The sequence below is a fragment of the Manis pentadactyla genome, chromosome 8 (assembly GCF_030020395.1).
Source record: "Manis pentadactyla isolate mManPen7 chromosome 8, mManPen7.hap1, whole genome shotgun sequence".
NCBI lineage: Eukaryota > Metazoa > Chordata > Mammalia > Pholidota > Manidae > Manis > Manis pentadactyla.
In genome coordinates, this window is record NC_080026.1 from 42896536 (window position 1) to 42916478 (window position 19943).

Below are 19943 nucleotides of genomic sequence, written 5' to 3' on the forward strand. Positions count from 1 at the left end.
AGGAAGGCCTCACCCCAGCATGCTGACAAAGCTTACTGTAGTGGGCAGGACCCCAGGGGATCAAGGTCAATTACACCATTATCAACCCTTGTAATGCTCTCTATATTGTTTGATAAATTATATTAAGCATGCTTTACTTTTATAATTTAAAAAAATATAAAGAAAAAGAGCACAAAGGCCTGGACATAAATCTCAGATCTATATCTTATAACCTAATAGATTTTTCAACTTCTTCAAACTTTACTCACTGTTTATAAAATGGGACCAACCCTCCTCCTCCCAGAATTTTGAAACTTAAATATGTTAATTCATTAAATCATCTGACAAACATCTATTGAGAGACTTCCATGGCCAGGCTCTGGGCTGGGGTTTCAAGAGAACAAGGCTGATGTAATACCTCGTTTAAGGACCACGTTCTTTCAGCCAATGATATGTGGCATGGGTGTTTGTTTGCCCAGACACAAAACTGAGTGACCAACAGTGGCATTTCTTACCCTGTGGCAAGAGGAGGATCCAAGGGAAGAGTTGGCGGTAGGGGGCCTTTGTGTCTTTCCCTTCAACTGAACCAGGAGATTCAGGATTTAGACATAGGTTGGGGCCTCCTGCACTCTACCCTCTGTAGCAGCTGCCTTCCACCTGGGTTGTGTTTTAGATCCAAAGCCCAAGAAGAGAAGGGTGAACTGCTTTATGATCGTGGTGGTACTATACCTGATTCTGCTCACCATGGGAAACGTTCTGCTGGCAATTAAAGGTAAAGTAACCTTAGTCTTGTCTGGTGCCCACTGGGTGACTCAACCTGACCCCATCTGATACAGGGCTCAGGCGGAGTGGAGAGCCCTGGGGCCACTGCTGCCCACCTGCTGGGAGATTTCTCAGTCCCTAGTAGACTCAGTGATGGGGGCAGAAGAGGGCAATGGAAAGCAGAATGTATGTGTGTGTGTGTGTGTGTGTGTGTGAGAGAGAGAGAGAGAGAGAGAGAGAGAGAGAACACTTGTGACCCTGTGTGTGTCTAAAGCAGTGAAAGATGTAATGATTTCACATGGGTATGCCATGTATATCTTACACTGAGGATTCCCAACCTCTGAGTGGGAAAGAGCTTTATTAATCAATGTTCATTTTAACATAATTTTACGTCTAAAGGTTCCTAACATAATATTAAGATTACAAAGCAATTCCATCAGCAGACAGTGCAGATATACAAGAAAGCCATGTACCCAACTGTCATAAACACATGTCATGTGCATATTAAGGTCATACATGATTAGGTCAGACCAGCATACTAGTTGTCAAGTATTCATAACCAGAAGGTTGAAGGTTGATTGTGATACCATGGGTACATCTCTAGGCCATGCAGAATGTTCTATGGACATGTAAGGTCATGCCCGAGTGTGTGGTGCACATGTACAAGATATGAAAAAATCTCTGTGTTCACACTAGGTGCTCACAGCACATGAAAGGAGTGTTTACAAACTTAGAATCTACAAAGTTATGCACATATGGCATAAGTCTCAGGGATGGTTTCAAATGCCTTGGGTTTTAAAGAATTTCCTAAAAGAATGCTTGGGGGGTGGGTGGGGGGAATCCAGTTTTGAATTTGCAGGAGCAGCTCAGGCGCCTGGAGGTTCCCTTCATCAATGAGTCACTGGCTGCAGAGGACCGTTCGCCCTTCTCCTTGTTCCAGTCAATGAGCGCTCCTCACCTGGCTGAGGATGCACCAAGGCTGCAAGTCCTGCAGGCCCAGCTCAACCAGGTCCATGCCAGGCAGGAGCACCTGCTGCAGCAGGTGGACAGCTTCACTCGGAGCGCAGGTTTGGCCCCTCCCCTCTGGACTGGGACTCCTCAGGGGAGGTGGGGAAGAAGCTGCTTGCTCATGGGCAATGGGGTCTTTGGGTCTGAATTCTCTTCCCTGGCAAGGAGGGCTTCCAGGGCCCTGGCCTGAAGTAAGACCATGGGGGCTAAGACAGGAGGGGAGGACATAAGCTACAGGACAAATGGGTGGTTGCAGACAGGTCTTTGTGAGACAGAGGGGGTCAGGAACCTGGGAACCAAGGACCCTGTCTAGGCAAAGTGTGACCTCGAAGAGCCAGGAAGTGGAGCAACCCACCCAAGACCAGATCTGTGTCACAAAGTGCTCAGATGGATCCATAATGTTTAGAGGGTAGGTAAGATGCAGAGCCTGGGATATTCCCAGGACCACTCCCAAGAAGTCAACTAATATTGGCCCATGGCTGGGGAGTGTGGTGGGTTCCAAACCAATCCAGGTCATGTGAGGACCCTGAAGAGGACAACTGTAGTGTTAGGGATGCATGGTGGCTTGAAGAGTAAGGCTGCAGGCAAGAGGAAATAAAGCCAAAGGTGGGAATAGCAGGGGTACCCCTTCCTGTAGTTTCCTTGGGTCTTGAGGCTGGGCCAAGTAAAACTGTACCCACCACTCTCTCAGGCTGCCCCAGAACAGGAAAGGCTACTTTGAGCAAAACCAGCTCCCAGGTGTACCCTGACAGTTGCAGGACTCACTCTATAACATGGAGCTCTGGGTTCCTTGCTTTGGCTCCTGTGTCTGGGGACAGCTGGGGCTTAGGAGAATGATTCCATGGCCAGGGTCTTGTGCCCACAGGAGCACGTGTTGGACTCAGAGTCCAGGTGGGCAAATCCTCCAGTTTCTCCAGCAAGCACTCAGATGAAGGCTGAGTGAGGATGAGAGGGGAGGTCACAGCTGTGGCAGCCAGCCTAGCCCAGGCTCACTATCTTACAACATCTGAAGGAGCTGGTTTTATTCAATATCAGGGGCCCTTCAATATCTAGGGAAGGGTCCCCAGAACCTTCCCACAGATTTGTTGGTCCTCCTTTGGGTCTTTTTTCTTTCCCCTGACCATGCTTGGACACCAGCTTCTGGGCCTTGCCTGAAACATGAAACGGCTTCCCCGTTCCATACCACCCACCCAAATCTAAGTCATCTTCCAAGACCAGCCTCCGTGTATCTCCCCAGGCATCCCAGCTGCAAATGTAGGTCTGCTTCTCTCTCCCATAAGCACTCCTTCCAGGTGCCTGTTACCTGATGCTTAGCTTACCACCCCATCTGGCCACAGTCATTTCCAGGGGTGTGCAGCTCATCTCTCACAGGACCTTCACGACATACAATGTAACTCAAGGGGCAGCTTATGGGCTCAGACTAACTTCAGTTCTAATCCCAGGTCTGCTGCTTACTAGCTTTGTGACTTTGGGCCAGTTACTTAACTTTTTTGGAACCTTAGTTGCTCACCTGCATGGAAAATAATGGAGATAATTGTACTTACCTCACAGGGCTGCTGTAAGATTCAAGTGAAGAGACATGCAAAACTGTCTGACAATATCAAGTGCTCTCTGAGGAAAAAGCCTGTGGCTTAGTGGCTTTTTCTCCCTCCTAAGCACACACACATTTTGTTGCACATGTGCACACACTTCAGTCCCACTCCTACTCCATTCTGTAAGCTGAGTGGTTGAAAGGTTACCTTGAAAATGAATGTACATGGTGTCCTCAGGACAGGACTTTTGGGTCTCATAATTTTTCATTCATGCCCAGATCACACCATTGGCCAGGGAGGGTCTTGAGGCAGCCTGGCACAGAGGGAGGAGTGTGGATGTGGACAACGGCAGACCAAGGGACAAACCCTGTTTCTGCCTCTCAATGAGCTGGGTGTCCTTGAGCAAGTCACTTAACATTTCTGTGTCTTCCCCTATGCAATGGCAGTAAAGATAGGACCTACTAGGTGGTCTGGTGTGAGGATCAGTCAGTGTAAAAATGCTCAGTCCAGTGCCCAGCTCTGAGTAAGTATTCAAGAGTGGTGGCTTTATTATTGTTGTTATTACTTGCCTTGTTATTTTTCTTGGAAAGACTAAATGAGCTAATGCTGTGTAGCCCCCAGTCTGAAGAGTATTGGCCCCTCCCCTTTCAGGAGATGCTGTTCCAACAACTTCTATCACTTTAGCTGAGAATCAGTGTTTAAACCACTTATCAACCCAGGGGGTTTATCTGACCTTTAAAACCTGCTCCATCACCTGCTGCAAGCAGCATGCTCCCAGAGCAGACAAAAAGCCCACCTCATCCCAGGTGGGGAACAGGCTTACCCTGATCTCTCTCTGTCTCTGTCTCTCTTTCTCTGCATGAATATACAGACAGATCTCTGATTTACAATGGTTTGACTCAAGATTTTTCGACTTTACAATGCTGCAAAAGCAATACACATTCAGTAGAAACCATAGTTTGAATTTTGAATAAGGATCTTTTCCTGAGCCAGCAACATGTGGTCCAATCCTCTCTTGTGATGCTGGACAGCAATCCCCAGCTGTAGCTCCGGGTCAGCCATGTGGTCACAGCACTCAACGCCCAATACACTTACAGCCATCTGTCCCCACACAACCATTCTGTTTTTCACTTTCAGTACAGGATTCAATCAAGTATATAAGCTATTCAACTCCTTATTATAAAATAGATTTCGTTTTAGATAACTTTGCCTAACTATAGGCTGATGTAAGTGTTCTGTGGACCTTTAGGTAGGCTAGGCTAAGCTATAGTGTTTGGTACTTTAGGTGTTTAAATGCACTTAGATTTGTATTTTCAACTTACGATGGTTTATCAGGACATAACTCTGTTGTAAGTTGAGGAAGATCTGTATATATATGTGTATATATAATCTCCAACTCTACCTCTCCATGCGTCTTTCAGGATCTCTCTGTCTCTGACTACTTCTGTTTCCGTCTTTCTCTTTCTTCTCCCACTTTCTCTTCTGGAGCTCAGAAACCAGAGACAGAAAATGGTGATTCCAGCGGCTAGGGCTGTGAAAGTTCTGGGCTCCTCCTGAGTGCCCCCCACCCGCCTTCCCAGGTTCCCTCTCCACCCTGGTCCACCCAGGGGAGGCTCTGGTCTCTCCCCAAACCCATGGCCTACTTTGCTTGGTCAGGGCTCCCCAAGATACATTTGGCCATAACAGCCCCTGGAGACCAATAGGTGGATAGGAGAGGACAGTTGGGTGCTACTATTTCCATTTCACACATGAAGAATCTGAGGTCCAGAAGCCATGCTGATTTGACCCAGACAGGATTGGAGGGGCTGAGTTAGACTCCAGAGCCTGAGCCCCACACCTGCTCCGGGGGCCAGGCATAACCAGGACAGCCCTTGGTGAGAGGGAACCTAAGGGCTCACCCTGGGAAGGCTCTCTGAAGGGGCTGGACCCATCCTGACGAGAAGTGAAGTGCTTCTCCTGAATGCTAAGTGCAGAGCATCTGACTTTGATCCAAAAGAAGAGCCAGAGCTCCGCTGGTGGCATTCTTGGGGCCCGCGGGGTCTCTGGGGTTCTCACCTCTTCCCTTTGGCCAAGAAGTGCAGTAGTAGCCCCATCTACTGCGTTTTCACCATGTCGCATGACCTCATGCTGCTCCCCTGAGGCCACTGCTGTCCCATGTTTTGGAGAATAAGAGGCTATGCCACAGGAAGGCCCTCCTTCAGTCCACACAGTGGGGCAGTGGGAGCTGGCTGCAAAGCCCGAACTGATTCTTAGCAGTGTCCTTCCTGGGACCTCATACTGAAGTGAGGGCATCTAGTCCTCAGTTCTGCCTCCACCCTCTGGACCCCAGTCTGTACATATAAAATGGACAAAGCACTTTGGATCCCTGAGTTGGACTGTCATGGGCTTTGTCATCATGGTGCCACTGCACAGGTGCAGGTTTTGCCTTCGGGAGACCTGGAATCTACCAGCCTCTCTCCGAACCATGACCTCAGGCCAGGCACTCCTCTACAGTGATGGGGGATGCGCTGTGGTCTGAATGTGGGTGTCCCCCAAATTCATATGTTGAAAATCTAATGCCCAAGGTGATAGAGGTAGGAAGTGGGCCTTTGAAAGATGATTGGATAATGAGAGTGGAGCCCCCATGAATGGGCTTCGTGCTCTTGTAAGGATCACAGAGCCACCTCACTCCTTCTACCCTGGGTGGAGAGAGCGAGAAGTCAGAGGTCTGCCCCCCGGAAGAGGGCCTTTGCGGGAGCCCGACCATGCTGGCTCCCTGGCCTTGGGCATCTGGCCCCCAGATCTATGAGGACTTCTGTTGTGTATAAGGTGCCCGCTCCATGGCATCTTGTTACAGCAGCCTAATGGACAGGACAGACCGAGGAGCCCTGCCCTTTCACAGGTTGTTGTGACCTGAGTCTGATAAGCCACACTTGGGAAGGTGCAGAGCTGCCTGAGAGTCAGGGCCACAGTGGCACCATTTACCTGGAGCTTTCGTGGGTCCCCACACTGCCGCAGGATGGTCCTGTGTGACCAGCATGTCAGCCCATGTCAGCAGCGAGGGAGTGAGGCTCTGAGCAATGTGGCGATGGTCACACGGTCACCCAGCTGACAGTGCTCCTGCTGGAACCCAGGTCCGTCCGACTCAGCCTTCCCCAGAAGACATCATCTGCACAAGTGTCCAGGCCTGCCAGGCTGGGGGCGTCTTGAAAGAAGGTGCTCTGTCTTTTCTTTCCTTTCTTAGTTTGCCCTGGCTCTTAGCAACAGCTTGTTGAATGAATACCGTGGAGCGAGTGGCACTGTCACCCACCCTGTTGGTCAGCTCGCTGGTGTCCCTGCTCCTCTTCCTCATGTCTCCCAGGTCAAAGGACCCTTGGGAGGCCCGGCCTCCCCCACTCAGCAGGGGACCAAGGGACACGATGGAGCCACCGCTGCCTGCCTCTATCTTCTGGCCCAATTTTCCTTTTCTCCTCCTTGTCCAGGTCCACCAGGACCTCAAGGTCCACCAGGAATCAAGGGACAAGCAGGTGAGTAGGGGCTGGGTGTGTGCACTGGTGTACACAGCAGGCCTCCTCAGAGGCTGTGAAGGGCTGTGCACAGACCCACTCCAGAGCCTAAGCACCCGGTGGGGTGTGTGTGAGGCAGCCAGCCATGCAAGACCCTGACTGGGCCAGGGTGCTAGGAAGCACCCTGCATCCCTGGAAGGGAGGCAGAGCTGGGTGCTCCCATCTACTCCTGGTGCTGGGATCTCAAGTCTGGGAGCAGCTCATGGGAGAGCTCACTGGTCCAGCAGGGGCTTGGCACATTCGACCCCATTATGGACTAGCTCTGTGACCTTGAGAACATTCCCTCACCTTTCTTAGTTTCTTTGTTGTAAAATGGAGACAAAAACACTGTAGAGGGTCACTAGAAGATTAGAAATAATGAATAAAAGTCCATGATGGTGCCTTTTAGGCTGTAGCCTCAGCCCAGCTGCCTTATGAAAGTCCCCGGCCTGGCTGGGTGCAGAAAGTAGGGACCCCGGCTGCCACCGAATGTCAGAACCCGTGGACTGGGTCACTCAACTGCACTCTCCGCTCAAACCCTCCAAACTCCAAATCCCCGAACGGGAGGACACTGTTCAGATGTGAAGATGCAAAGACGGTTAGACATTACTAGAGAGAGCAGATGGGGTGTACAAGGAGCTAGAGTGACCCAGCCTCTACCCGCCAGGCCCCAGAGGCAGAAAGAATGCTCCACCTGTTACAGAAGAGGACTTGTGAGGAGGGAACACCTTTCTTGAAGAGCCCATCTTTGGAAGGAATTTTATGGGAGGGATCCAAATGAGTCTACTGCTCTATGACCGGCAGGGGCCGGGCCCCCACTCTGCACAGTTGTGCCTCTTCAGTGCCCACAGAGGGCATGGCTGTGCTCCACCTGCAGGCATCCCAGGAGAACACACAGCTCCCTGATGTGAGGCGAGCAAAGGACAGGAAAGCTAAAGCTAAGAGCAATGTGGGGGGAACAGTTTCATGCCAGGCCAACTTATGACAGGTGGGGATACAGGCAGGGCTAGGAGCTCAGAGGAGAGAAGTGTGAGGGACAAAAGTGGGGGCCTGAGATGGGCCTGGGGAAGGAGGGAGACTGCTGGCAGTGAGGCAAAATGGGGACTCTAGAAGCGGGACTTCAGGTATCTAGAATTCCCCCTTGATGGCAGGTACCATCTCTAGAGCAATGCTTTCAAGCTGTGGGCCATAGATGAGAACCATGTGGGGTACTTGTTCAAAATGCAGGTCAGACCCGAGATTCTGTTTCAAAGGCCCCAGATGATTCTGACCCTGGCAGTTTGGGGGGCCCAGTGAGAGGCACTGCCTGAGGGCTCTGGCCATGATCTTGTCTCCTGGCCTCTTGAGGGTCCCTCCTGTGGCAGTGGCACTAGCAGTCTTGGCTGCCATCCCCACTCTGCTCCTGCTCACCTGTGTCACCAGGCATATTACTAAAACTACTGAGATTTAATTTCTTCAATTCAGAGAAGAATGGTAATTAAATTAAAATAATAATAATTGAATTATACATACCTAGCAGAATAGTAATAAGAGTTAGAGATTATATTTTAATCTGTCTGCCACATGGTAGGTACTAAATAAATGGAAACCATTATTAGTAGTAGTGTTAACAATCTTATAAGGTAGAAGGGAAGGACTTCAGTTCCAAGATCAGACAGACCTCAGTTCTAATATGGTTCACTAGCTGTGTGACCTTGGGAAAATGACTCAACCTCTCTGACTCTCAGGTTACTCACCTATAAAAGGGGGACAATAATAATAGCAGCCTTCAATGAGGATTAATTACAACAGGAATATAAGACATAAGATGTGTGATACTGTATCAGCAAATAGGAATTATTTATAAGAAACTACAGATGCTTGCTCTCAGGAAGAGAGCCCTTAAAGGGCTGTGTCAGCCAGCCTCAAAAAACAGAAAGGCCCTTGTGGAAGAGAAAATAAACTCGCTCTGGTGGTGCCCAGAAGAAGAATGAGGACCCATGGGGAAAGGTTTCAGGAACCAGTTTCCCTGAGGTAAGGTAAGAGTGGGCAGACTCAGGTGTCAGGGGGTAACCCCTGCCAGGGAGGAAGGATGTGTGTGGAACCCTCCTTGGTGGGACTGAAGGCAGGGCCCTTGCACCAGCAGCCAGCTGGACAGTTGACTTTGAGGATGATCCCAAAGGTGGTCCTCTGCGGTCCCTTTGCAATGAGGAAGGGAGGCCCAGACTTTGTCAAGGCAGCCATGTGGAGTCTGAGCCATACTGTGTCCCATCCCACGCTTACCCACTGCCATACACCGAGGCAGCAAATCCACACGCAGACTCAGACCTGGAAATGCTGCAAGTGGCAAGCAGAAATGCAATGGTTTTGATTCTTCAGAAGTCAGGACTCCAACCTCCCCTTTCTCTCCTCAAATTTCCTTTCCCATGATCACAAGATGTCTCTTACTCACTGCTTGCCCAATCTACTGCCGGCAGAGACAGGGCTAGCCAACCAAGGGAGACCTGCCCAGTGGTACTGAGATTCTCTGTTCTTGGCCTCAGCAGATGGGTAATGCCATGGAAGTGAAGTTCAGGAGACACATTTATTTTCCTCACTTCACCTCCAGCTGTGATGGGAATGTTCTAAAGTCAGACCCAGCAGTGATTCGTCAGTTGGATCCAGATTCTGGCCCTTTTACTAACATAGCCCCGCTTCCCCAAGTTGTCCCTTCTGATGGAAACATGGAAGTTACAGCCATACAGACCACTCTGTCCCAGACCCTGCTCAAAAACCTTCAGGCAGCCGAGCAACTGCCATAACATCACGGTCTGACCTGGCTGGCCCAGAGCAAGAGGGCACCAACAAACTCCCTCAGGGAAATAACTCTTGGTCCCTTCTAACAAGTGCCATTGGGCCCTTCTGCCAAAGTGAACCCTCTGCATGGCCAAGAAGGACCTACTTTGCTGCTTATATCTGAGGTGACATGAGGTCTCACCTGCGACCCAGGTCTTATGGTTGTTTTGTTTCCCGCCAAGGAATAGTCCTCCTTCAGGGATCCAAACATTCTCATTGAATCTAATTCCCAAGCCTTGGCCCTGACATCACTCCAAGCTTAGACTCAGAAAGGTTTGAATGACACATGTTTCTTTCTCTGGGCTTCAGACCATTTTGTCAACTTTCCCAATTCACAAGAGAAGGCCTGCATCCTTCTGAACTCTAGGAAGCTAATTAAGTGGAGCCTTTTAACCAGATTCCAACCCAGAAAACCAGTCCCAGGGCCTGAGCTCCAGAGCTGCTCCAATGGGACTTGGACTTCCCCAGCTTCCTGAATACCCGCCAAGCCAGTGGGTTACTGATGGGCAGACCCTGCGTGGTGCGGCTGGCAAGGGCTGGGCAGCCCTCTCCTTACAGTTTGAGAAAGGGTTGCCGAGTCCTGCCTTGTGAAGAGCCTCCCTCAATTGATATGCACCAAGCAGCGGCAGAAAGGAGGAGGGAGCGACGGAGGACCGAGGAGAGGATAGGCTGGGATGCACCTCGAATGCTGATGACAAGTGGAAAACTTGAAACCTTGGGCATCAGGCTAGCCCATGGCTGAACTGCTGGCAGAAGTACAGTGTGCTACAATGTTTTTCTCTCCATCAGTTCCTCAAAGTTATATTCTCAGCATCTGGGATCTGTTTTCTGGAATATTCAGATTTTGGTGTAGGAGGCTTAAAAAATAAATTCCCCAAATGCAAATGACACTACAATGAGCCAGGCAGCATGGCTTGAGTCTGAGCTGTGGTCCCTCCCACGGGGACCAGGGCACTGACCAGAGCCCCAGAGCCTGGCTTCCAGGCCTTCTGCTGCCCCTCAGCCAGGCCAGGTCCCCTTGGCCACATTTCATGAGTTTATGTCTTGTCTCAGGGACAAGGTGGCATGCTCCTTGAGGGCAACCATCATACCTTCCAAATATTATGAGCACCAAGTAGGAGCTCAAGAAGTCTAAGTTTAGAATTCGGGTGGGATGGGAAGTGTCAGAGTGGGATCTGGTGGCCAGGTTTGCCCTCCTCCCATACATGATCATGACCCCTTGGATTTTCAGGAAGCAAGGGGGAGAAGGGCACCAAAGGAGACACAGGGGCCATGGGACACCCTGGAGCTCAGGGAAGTAAAGGCGACTCAGGGGATCCAGGCTCCCCAGGTAAGAGGCTGCATGGTCAGGTCCACTGGCCTCTATGTGTTCCCTTTTTTCCTGGTACGCTGAGCTAAAGGGGAAAAAAAAGCCCTAAAAGTCCTTCCTCATTTTAGGTGTGGCTGGAAATCCTGGAATCAAAGGTGATCAAGGTAAGAACTGTGGAAATCAAGGTAACATCCTGCTACCACTGTCCCTGGGCAGGACATGGCTCCCCTGTCTTTTATTTCATTGTGGTATTAACCTAGACTATCCGGGTTTCCTAAAACCTGGCCTCTCCTAAGAGGAACAGAGCAGCAGGATTAGTTGATATTCTTCTTTAGAGTGTCACCCTCCTTTGTTGCCCAGGGGGATGGTGGAGCTGAACATCCAGAGCTCCTAGTAAGTCCATAAGCCCCAAACTCTGCAGCATGAGTGGAAAATATTAGTAAATTACAGAAACTGTAATTTTCCTGCCACTAAAAGGACAAGTTCATGGCTTCTAAAGACAGATGTTTATAGCTGCCCAGGGAACACATAAGGTGTTAAGAGGTACACGTCTCATTGCTGAGAACAAAGATGTGTTGAGAGGGTGGGCAGCCAGGCCCTCTGCCAACCTCCTCTAGCCTTGCAGTCATGACTTAACTTTCAGGACAACTTGGAGTGAAGGGTTTTCCAGGCCCTCCAGGTACGGCAGGACTCCCAGGTGCCAAGGGTGAGCCTGGCAGCCCTGGTTCTATTGGACTAACAGGTGAGGTCCTCAGTCCCATGGTGGGCGTGGGGAGTTATGTCTGAAGATCCACACAGACCGACCCTCATGGCCCATGGGGCATCTGTTGCACAGGACCACCAGGGAGCCCCGGGAGTCCAGGAGCCAATGGTGTGAAAGGAAGCAAGGGGGACACAGGTAACAGAGGGTGTGGGTATGTGGGTGGGTTGCTGGATGTCAGGGATAGATGGGGTGCACTGCCTCCCAGTGGGCCCATCAGAAGGAGGCAGAGGGTCTCCTATGCTCTGGACCCTGAGACATCCTAATTAAGGAGGATACTTTCCTCTGCCAGGACCTTTTTAACTTAAGATGCTGGGCTGTCCTTCTCTACTAGGATTCCTGGAAGGCCTCCGGTGCTATGATCAAACCTCCAACATACAGAGGAGAGTAGTACCCCTCGCCCACATTGCCTCTTGGCCTGCTTTCCAGCTATGTGCATAGTTTCCTCCTCTCCTGATGACCTGCTGTGGAGTCCCAAGGGGCTCCGTCTTCTGGCAGGAGGTTTTGAGAAACCCCTAACACATTCTCTCAGTGGGACTCACACTGGGAGGAATGACCCACAGTAACTCAATTCACAGAGACTAGTGTATAAACCATCATCCAACTTAGTCTAGGTTACAAACTGTCATGTCAACTTAGTTTACTTTATAAACCATTGTACCAGCTTATTCAAGGTTTTAAACCATCAAACCAATGTGATATACTTTATAAGCCATAACTCCAATTTTAACCAATCACTAAATTAATCTGGGCACCTACAGTAGTTTAGAAAATCTGGGCCATGTGTTGGGTGTTGGGCCCCCACGATGCATAAGACCTGTTCCTGCCCTCAGACAGACAGGTTGGTGAAAGAGACAGGCAGACAGACTGTGTCAAGCACACTCTGATGTGGGCTTTGGCATAAAGAACTGTCACATGCCATTCAGAAGCTAGGTTCTGGCCCAGAGGGGCTATAGCAGTGCAGGGTTATGAGGAAGGGCTGGGCATCTGCCTAGGGTGTCTGTGGACAGCCTGCCACAGTGCCCTCCTCTGCCAGAGCAGAAGGTCATGCTGTGTCAACAAACTGGATGCCCTCATCCCCAGGCCATATACTGATCCATACCAGGACAGGTCTTCTCAGTTCTCATTGGTCAAGGGGTTAACAGATTGACTGATTGATTGATTGATTAATTCCTTAAACAAATGTGTCTTAAGTCTGTTAAATGCTTTAGGTTCACTAGTGGCCCCAGTCTGGCAGGAGGGGGGCAGAAGGCAGACCAGTGCAGGGATTATGTAGAACTTGAGCTGAATCTTGGAGGATGAGTGAAGCTTGGCCATGTGGAGGAGGGGAAGAGGAGCCTAGAGCTAGTGAAGTCAAGGAGGAGTGAGGGGTTTCTCTATAGGCTGGTGTCCCCAGGATCTAGGGTTCAGACATGGAGGCAGGTGAGGAGTTCTGGCCAGAGGGATGAGTGGGGTCACCTCCTGGTGTGCCTTGGACTCTGGCCCTTGCACCTTTGGGGCTTTCCTTAAGGTGGCTGGGAGCCATGGCACCATCATCCCTAACATCTGCTACCCTCCCCTTCCACTTAGCTTAGGGCTAGTTCCTTTTTCATGGATTATGTGTCAGGGTGGGCAGGAGATCTGCTGCCTGATGCCATGTAGATGCTACCTGAAGGCCAACAGGAAGTTCTTCCCTTCTGGAAAAGCCCCATCTTGGAGTGGTGTTCAGATGTCCCTGACTTGTTAGCTGGCTCCTTCTAATTTTATATTTCCATCTTCCTTGGTCCCAGATCTTAGGGGGACCTGAGACTGTCTTGACCCTGAGTTTTCTGCTTGGCTTCTTAGAGATGCTGACTTTCATCCCTCAGTTACAAACAGGGAGTCTCCCCTAACTGATCTGCCCCCCACCATTGCCAGACTAATGGTTCTTGACTAAGCAAGGATATGGGAGTAAACCATTATTTTACCTACAAGGGGCACTGTGCCCACTCCCCAAGCCCCCAGCTTTGTCTCCCACTCTCGGGGGGTTAGGAATCTGATCCTGCACTATGCCTCCTGCCAGAGTTTGTATCATAAGAGCAGCTCCTGACAATGAACATTTTTGTGATAACCAATGGCATCAGCATTCTTGTTAGTGTAATTTCACAGTCACTTGCCCAAAGCCAAGTAACCAGTAAGAGACATAGCCAGGGTTGCAATCCAGGCTTGGCTGACCCAAAGCTTAGGTCCTTAATCCATCGTACTCTATCATGCTGTCTTCCTCCCCAGACAGCCAGAGAGAGTCCCCTACCCCTATCAGGGCACTCTGATAAGTGATACCTTCTCCCTCAATCCCAGGCCCAGAAGGATCACAGCAGAAACTGCAGTAGCTTCTTCCACTCTTAGAAGGAAACACGAAAGCTCTCAGGCCCTATTATGGCTCTTCGTTATTTACCCAAGACCCCATTTTAGCGCCAAGACCTTTGGCCCACAGTCTAGTAATCATTTCAACTCCATCCTCCAGCCCTTGGATGTTGCTGAGCACCTCTGCAGGGGTCTCCCTCCGTCAGGCCTAGCGATGAACACCAACCAGCAAATTCTAAGGGTTATTCCTTAATTCCAGCTGACCAAGCAAACATGATGAATTACATTTTCAGTTTGGAGCTTGTAATCATTACAAATGATGTAAAATTGCATGTTTCCCACACAAATCCGAATGTTTATCTTGATCAAATAGCTGATGGTCCACATGGACATCTCAGAAGGGAATTCCCATAGAAATATAATGTGGCTAATTATAGCCAGGTCTATATATCATCCTGAAGTCCTAGGTTAATGAACTTTTGGAGAACTTAGATTTCTGAAGTGGGAGAAGGAGGGGTGAACGGTGAGCAGTAGCCAGACCTTCTCATCATAGAAGATAAAGCATACTTTTCAATGCCAGGACATCGGTATTCCCCAAACTAGTGGTACTATAGTATCTGCCTAATTTTGATTACATCAAGACAGTTTTTCAAACTGATGAATTTTCCACTTTGTAAATAAAATCATTAATCTCTCAAAACACTATCTACCTGTATTGGATGAAAACAGTGAAATTTCAGTGCACTGGCTTGACCTGAGTAACAGCTATATCTCACTGTTATTTATTAGTTATGAAAAGAAGTAAGAGGTCTGTTTATTATTAATGATGCCTCTGGGTCAGTCACTGTGACTGGGAGTTTACTCCCAGGATCGTAGTTCACCTACCCACACACCTGAGTTTCACCAACCTTGTCTTACGTCCGCGGCAGCAGAGTCTCCCAGAGAGCAGACCTTTCCATCAGGATCTCACAGTTAATATACATGGAATCTGAGAGCTAATTCCAAAGTTGTGGTTTTCCAGATTTTGTTGTATAGAATAACAGAGTGTAGGACTCAAGAGAAATCAGAGTTGCCTTTCTCCTCCCCCATACGCCCCCACCGCCACTCCACAGTAGATGGAATAAACCTTCCTGCTGTCGGGAACAGTCACTAACCACCAATTCCAGTGGAATGTTTCCCCTTGTTCACACCTCTTGAAGGAGAGATTCCATCTCAGATTAATGATGAAGGAGAAACTCCTCCTTCTGTTGGTAAGATAAACTGCACAGTTTATTAAGAAGGGCATTATCACTCAGAACTTTCTTCAGTGGTAATTTCCTTCACCATTCACAAAACAGGGTTTTATCAAATCCCCCAAATTCAGTTTTTTCTACCTTAGATTTTTCAAATGACTGCAAAATCATTTGATTTTGCAAAAACAAAAATAAAATCACAACAAAACTAATTCAGCTTTAAATCCCATGGCCATTTTGAAAAGTCATGTTTGTTTGGAAATGAGGAAGGACTCATTTCAACTTGGAACCATGGCATTTCTGTTTCCTTCATTCCCACCTCACGAAATAATGTTAGAAGCAGCCAAAGCACTTAAATTCCAGAACACCAACCCAATCAGAAATCCTGCATCTCAACTGCCTTCATGTCTAAAATATAACAAGAATCTGAGTTTTGTGTGTCCTTTTATTTTGTTCTTGAGGCAAAGCCAAAGTGCAAATAACTTGAAATTTGTTTTCTTATCTATATTTTAAGACATTTTATTTTAAAGATAAGCAACAAAGAATATTCTGTAACAACAATAAAGCCCTATATCATGAAGATAATTTCTGTTAATTCCATTCCCCGTATCTAAGTACTGAGCTAGTCCAAAAATTTATTAAATTTTACCAAATCATATTACTAAATTGTCACTTATAGAGTTTTTTGGTCTGCTATCCATTATTTTACTTCTTGCCACATGGTTCAGTTTGTCAGTCATTAAATCAATCCTAAATTTGCCAAGCTGCACTTAGCCTATAAACTAGGATGGTATTTAAGGAAGTTGTTTAATATACTGAAAATTTCTATATTAAATCAGTTGGGAGACCCAGTCTCAATTTAGGCTTGCCACCGACTAGCTAGATGACAGTGGGTCAGTACTTAGCCTCCGTGGGCCTTGGTTTCCTTGCTCTGTGCAATGTGAGGAGTAGTCTAGAGTAATAGCCAGGTCCCTGCTAGCTTGACAACACTCTGGGTTTGAAATAGGGAATTTCACCCTGGAGCAAGAACATTCTAAGATTTTTGGCAGAACACCAGCTGAACAATAAGCAGTAGGAAGGCAAGTTTTCTAACTAAATGATTTTCTTGGGAGAAAATCCTTTCTCTAGATAAACACCTTGCAAATAAATATTTTGGGACCTCCCAGCTGGATAAGTCTGTGATACCCAGGGAAACCCCATGTGCTTGTGATCAAACGGAAAGGCCCGACATTCATCCACTTACCCATTTAGCTTTACAACGTGTTCTTCTAGATCTTATTTTTCAGCCATTTCTCCCTCTCCCTGATTCAGTCAGGATGCTGCCTGGGTTTATAGTGAATTACCAGTCCCTCACTCAATTAGTCAATGCACAGTCACTTGGCAACCACCCTCTTAGAGACCAGGCAGGCTTGGAGAGAAATCACACAAAGCTCAATGCCAATTTCCTCTCCTTGAAGAGGGGAGTTTTGAAGTCAAAACCAACACTCAGCTGTAGAGTCTCAGATCTATCCCAGAACCAGTGGAGCAACAACTTCTGGGGTGAGCCTGCAAACAGCTTTTGCACAAGCTGTGTGCTGGGGCCGCTGCTGTACACACTAGTTTGACTACTCATTTAGGGGCAAGGACTGGCCCAGGACAGGCTGCAAGTGTCTTTGGAACCAAGCGGTTGGTCCCAGTGAACTCCAGGAGGGCATGAGCTGGCATGCCGGGGCATGGCAACTACAGAACCCAGTGGGAGGCTCAACACAGGCCACAACCCCAAATTCACTACTTGTTCCCTGTGTGACTTGGCTAAACCTCCAGCATCTCCAAGTGCAGACTCCCTCCTATGTAAAGAGGGAGATGGCACTACCTTGTAAGGCAACTGGGAGAAGGAACAAGGAGGTGAGTGTAAAGCCCCCGGCCAGGAGCCTGGCACAGTGTAGGCAGCAGCAGATGTTGAGTGCTCAGGGTATGAGGGGCTGTCAAGGAAGGTGTGAGAAATGAAACGGGGAGTGTAAGGCCCAGGGGACCGTTGACCTAGTGATTAGGGGCTTCCCTGTGGTTCCTCTCTGTACAGGGTGTAGGTCATTCAGTGCTTTGGAGATAGCTGGAAAGACACACTTCCTGGGGAGGGGGATGTAAGAAGTCACAATGTCTGGGGTCCCTGAGCCTTGCTTGCAGGGATAGGCTATTAGAATAGGAATTTCTGCAATGTGACACCTTTCAGGAGGCAGACAGAGAGGACCAAGAGTCTAGATATGGACCATTTTTCTATCCAATAAGAACCAAAGACATGTTTCCAAATGTGGCTTCTCCTCCCTAATCTTGACACATGCAATTCAGAAACAGGTAAGCAAAGAGGAAATGTCTGTCACCTTCAGCAGCCTCAGGTCAACAGAAAACATTTACAGGGTTTGCTGGGCAGCAAACCTGGAGCTCATGCAAGGGCTTCAGCCCCAGTGTCTGAGGCACTCTGGGAGTGGAGACAGGATGGGGGAAGACAGACACATGCAAACGGGGTTCATGGAGTCTTTGTGGCACCGTGTATTGAACAAATGCCAGGTGTGAGGTTCAGTATCAAATGCAGACTCACGGCTGACTCAGGAGACTCAGAGGAGAAGAGTGAGGCCCAGGGAGGAGGACACCTCGCCCAGGGTCACAAAGGTGGATGCAAGGCTGTCTGACTGTAATCACTTCACTGCCTTGCAAGGAAGTGTGCCAGCCATGGGTGAGGCCACAGAAGGCTTCACAATCAGCCACACCTGCCATGTTAGCAGGTTTCACAGGCTTGATCCACGTTCTCCAGGGAAGCCAAAGGAGTAAGGCATTCTAAATAGAGGAACCAGAGTTTGCACTAATGGCCTGGTGGGCTGGGACTGCCAGCCAACATCTGATCTTAAAGGCACCTCCAGCCCTTACAAGAAGCTCTCTGAGCCTCAGTCCTGTCCCCATCCCTAAAATGAGAGGCTGAGCTAGCTGCCCCCTTAGACTCTCACAGTGCTTCCTGCATCTCTTGGTACCAAGAGACCCTGGGACCTCTGACCCTGCTCCCAGACAGTGCCCACCCTTAGGCAAGTCATCTGAAAGGCTGGGGATCCAGGCCTCCCCTTGCTTGTTATTCCAAGAAGGGGTCCTGAAGAGGCCCACCAGGCCCCTCACCTGCTCTCCATTGACCAGCACACAGCAGGTGCTGAGGAAAGTCAGGAATTGAAGGGGAAGATAGGAACTTCCTCAGGGGCCAACTTACCCCTGGCAGTGAGGGTGACTGAGTTCCCTGTGGTTCTGGTGATCACTGAGGGGTGAGCCTTTGGTTAGGGCTGAGCCTGTGGCAGGGAGGGACCCCAGTCAAGGGCATGGTAATGAGCACAGCTGCAGATAAACAGCTGTTTGCATCCTCATTGTCACCTCCAGTAACTATTACTTCACTGTCAATAATGACCTTTCATTTCCCCAGGTTTGCATAAATGTCTTGGAGAATCTTGTCTCTCTGCAAAAAAAAAATCAGTGCTGGCACTTAAAATCGAGAGACCATGATGTTGCTAAACTAATAAATTATTATCCCACAAGGACCCAGCATGGTGCTGGGGACAGTGGGCCTTCTGTGAAAGTGAGCAAACAAAGGGATGAGTGGGTGAAAGGGAGTCAGGCAGGCAGGAAGGAAGGGAGGGAGGCAGGGAAGTTGTTTCACATTAGAACTACAATTAGGATCATCACCAATGATTGCAGATTATTTTTCCATTTTCTGGACAGGAGACCCTATAGCCACATGAATCTTTAGGTACACTAAGGCCACAGTGAAATAAACCAACAAATGCTATATGGAACACCTGCTCTGGGTGAGGGCCCCTGAAGCTCTTGGTAGCCACTGAGTCCCCTCCAGTCTTTTGGAAATAAAGATAACTTTATTTTCAAAACATCTCTCAATTCTTTTGCAATAAAAGGTACCAGGAAGGAATGGAATTGGATTTAGGCACCAAGTCTGAAGATTATTCCTGAACAAAAAAGGCCAGCCTGTGAGTCTAGGGTCTGTCTGCCTATCTAACCCAGACTCATCTGATACTCATCCAATTTCACCCCAACATGTGTCCCCATTTATCTGCAGGCTGTCTCTTTTTATGCTCTGGTAAAGAGGCTTTAAACAATTGTGAAGAACCAATGTATATTTCCATCTGAATTAATCAGACAAAAGGTAGAGGTTGTCTAAGATTAAAAGCGTATAATATCTAAGGTTTTATTATCTTCTCCCCTCTCTTGTATTTTGATCTTAGGACTTCAAGGACAGAAAGGAACAAAAGGAGAATCAGGAGTTCCAGGTAAAGGGCCAACTTCATTTTAATTTCTCAGAATGCTGAGCAGAAAGGCTTGTGCTCCGAGGGCTGGTTGGGGTGACTTTGAATGTGGTGCTGTAACCTTTCCCCCAAGGTGGCCTGGGTCCAAGCCATTTGAGGCTAATACTCTAGGGCTCTGTCACTTAAGACTCAAATTCTGCCCCTGGAAAACCTGGGCGATGACAAAGACTCAGTGACTGACGAGGTGTGGAGCGAGGGACAGGGGCTGAGGGTGCTGGAGTGTGAAAAATGCCAGGACAGCTGGAGGTCAGGTGGTGGCTCAGGCCCTGGAGCTGGGCAGCCTTCCCCTCCGAGTCCCAGGCCGGCTCCGAGGCCTCCATCTGCTTCGCCACGTCTGCTCTGGTCCACCTCCATCTCACACTGGCTCCCC

The 19943-nt window shown here is 48.8% G+C and overlaps 1 protein-coding gene across 1 annotated transcript in view; it reads left to right on the plus strand.

The window, feature by feature from the left end:
- The window catches only part of MARCO (macrophage receptor with collagenous structure), a 38832-nt gene that overhangs the window by 14937 nt on the left and 3952 nt on the right, over positions 1-19943 (plus strand). Inside the window, exons 2-9 of the mRNA XM_057505687.1 lie at positions 653-751; positions 1587-1808; positions 6743-6787; positions 10851-10949; positions 11057-11092; positions 11572-11670; positions 11764-11826; positions 19493-19537. Of these exons, the coding sequence (XP_057361670.1) occupies positions 653-751; positions 1587-1808; positions 6743-6787; positions 10851-10949; positions 11057-11092; positions 11572-11670; positions 11764-11826; positions 19493-19537 (708 nt within the window). The remainder of the gene's footprint in view (positions 1-652; positions 752-1586; positions 1809-6742; positions 6788-10850; positions 10950-11056; positions 11093-11571; positions 11671-11763; positions 11827-19492; positions 19538-19943) is intronic.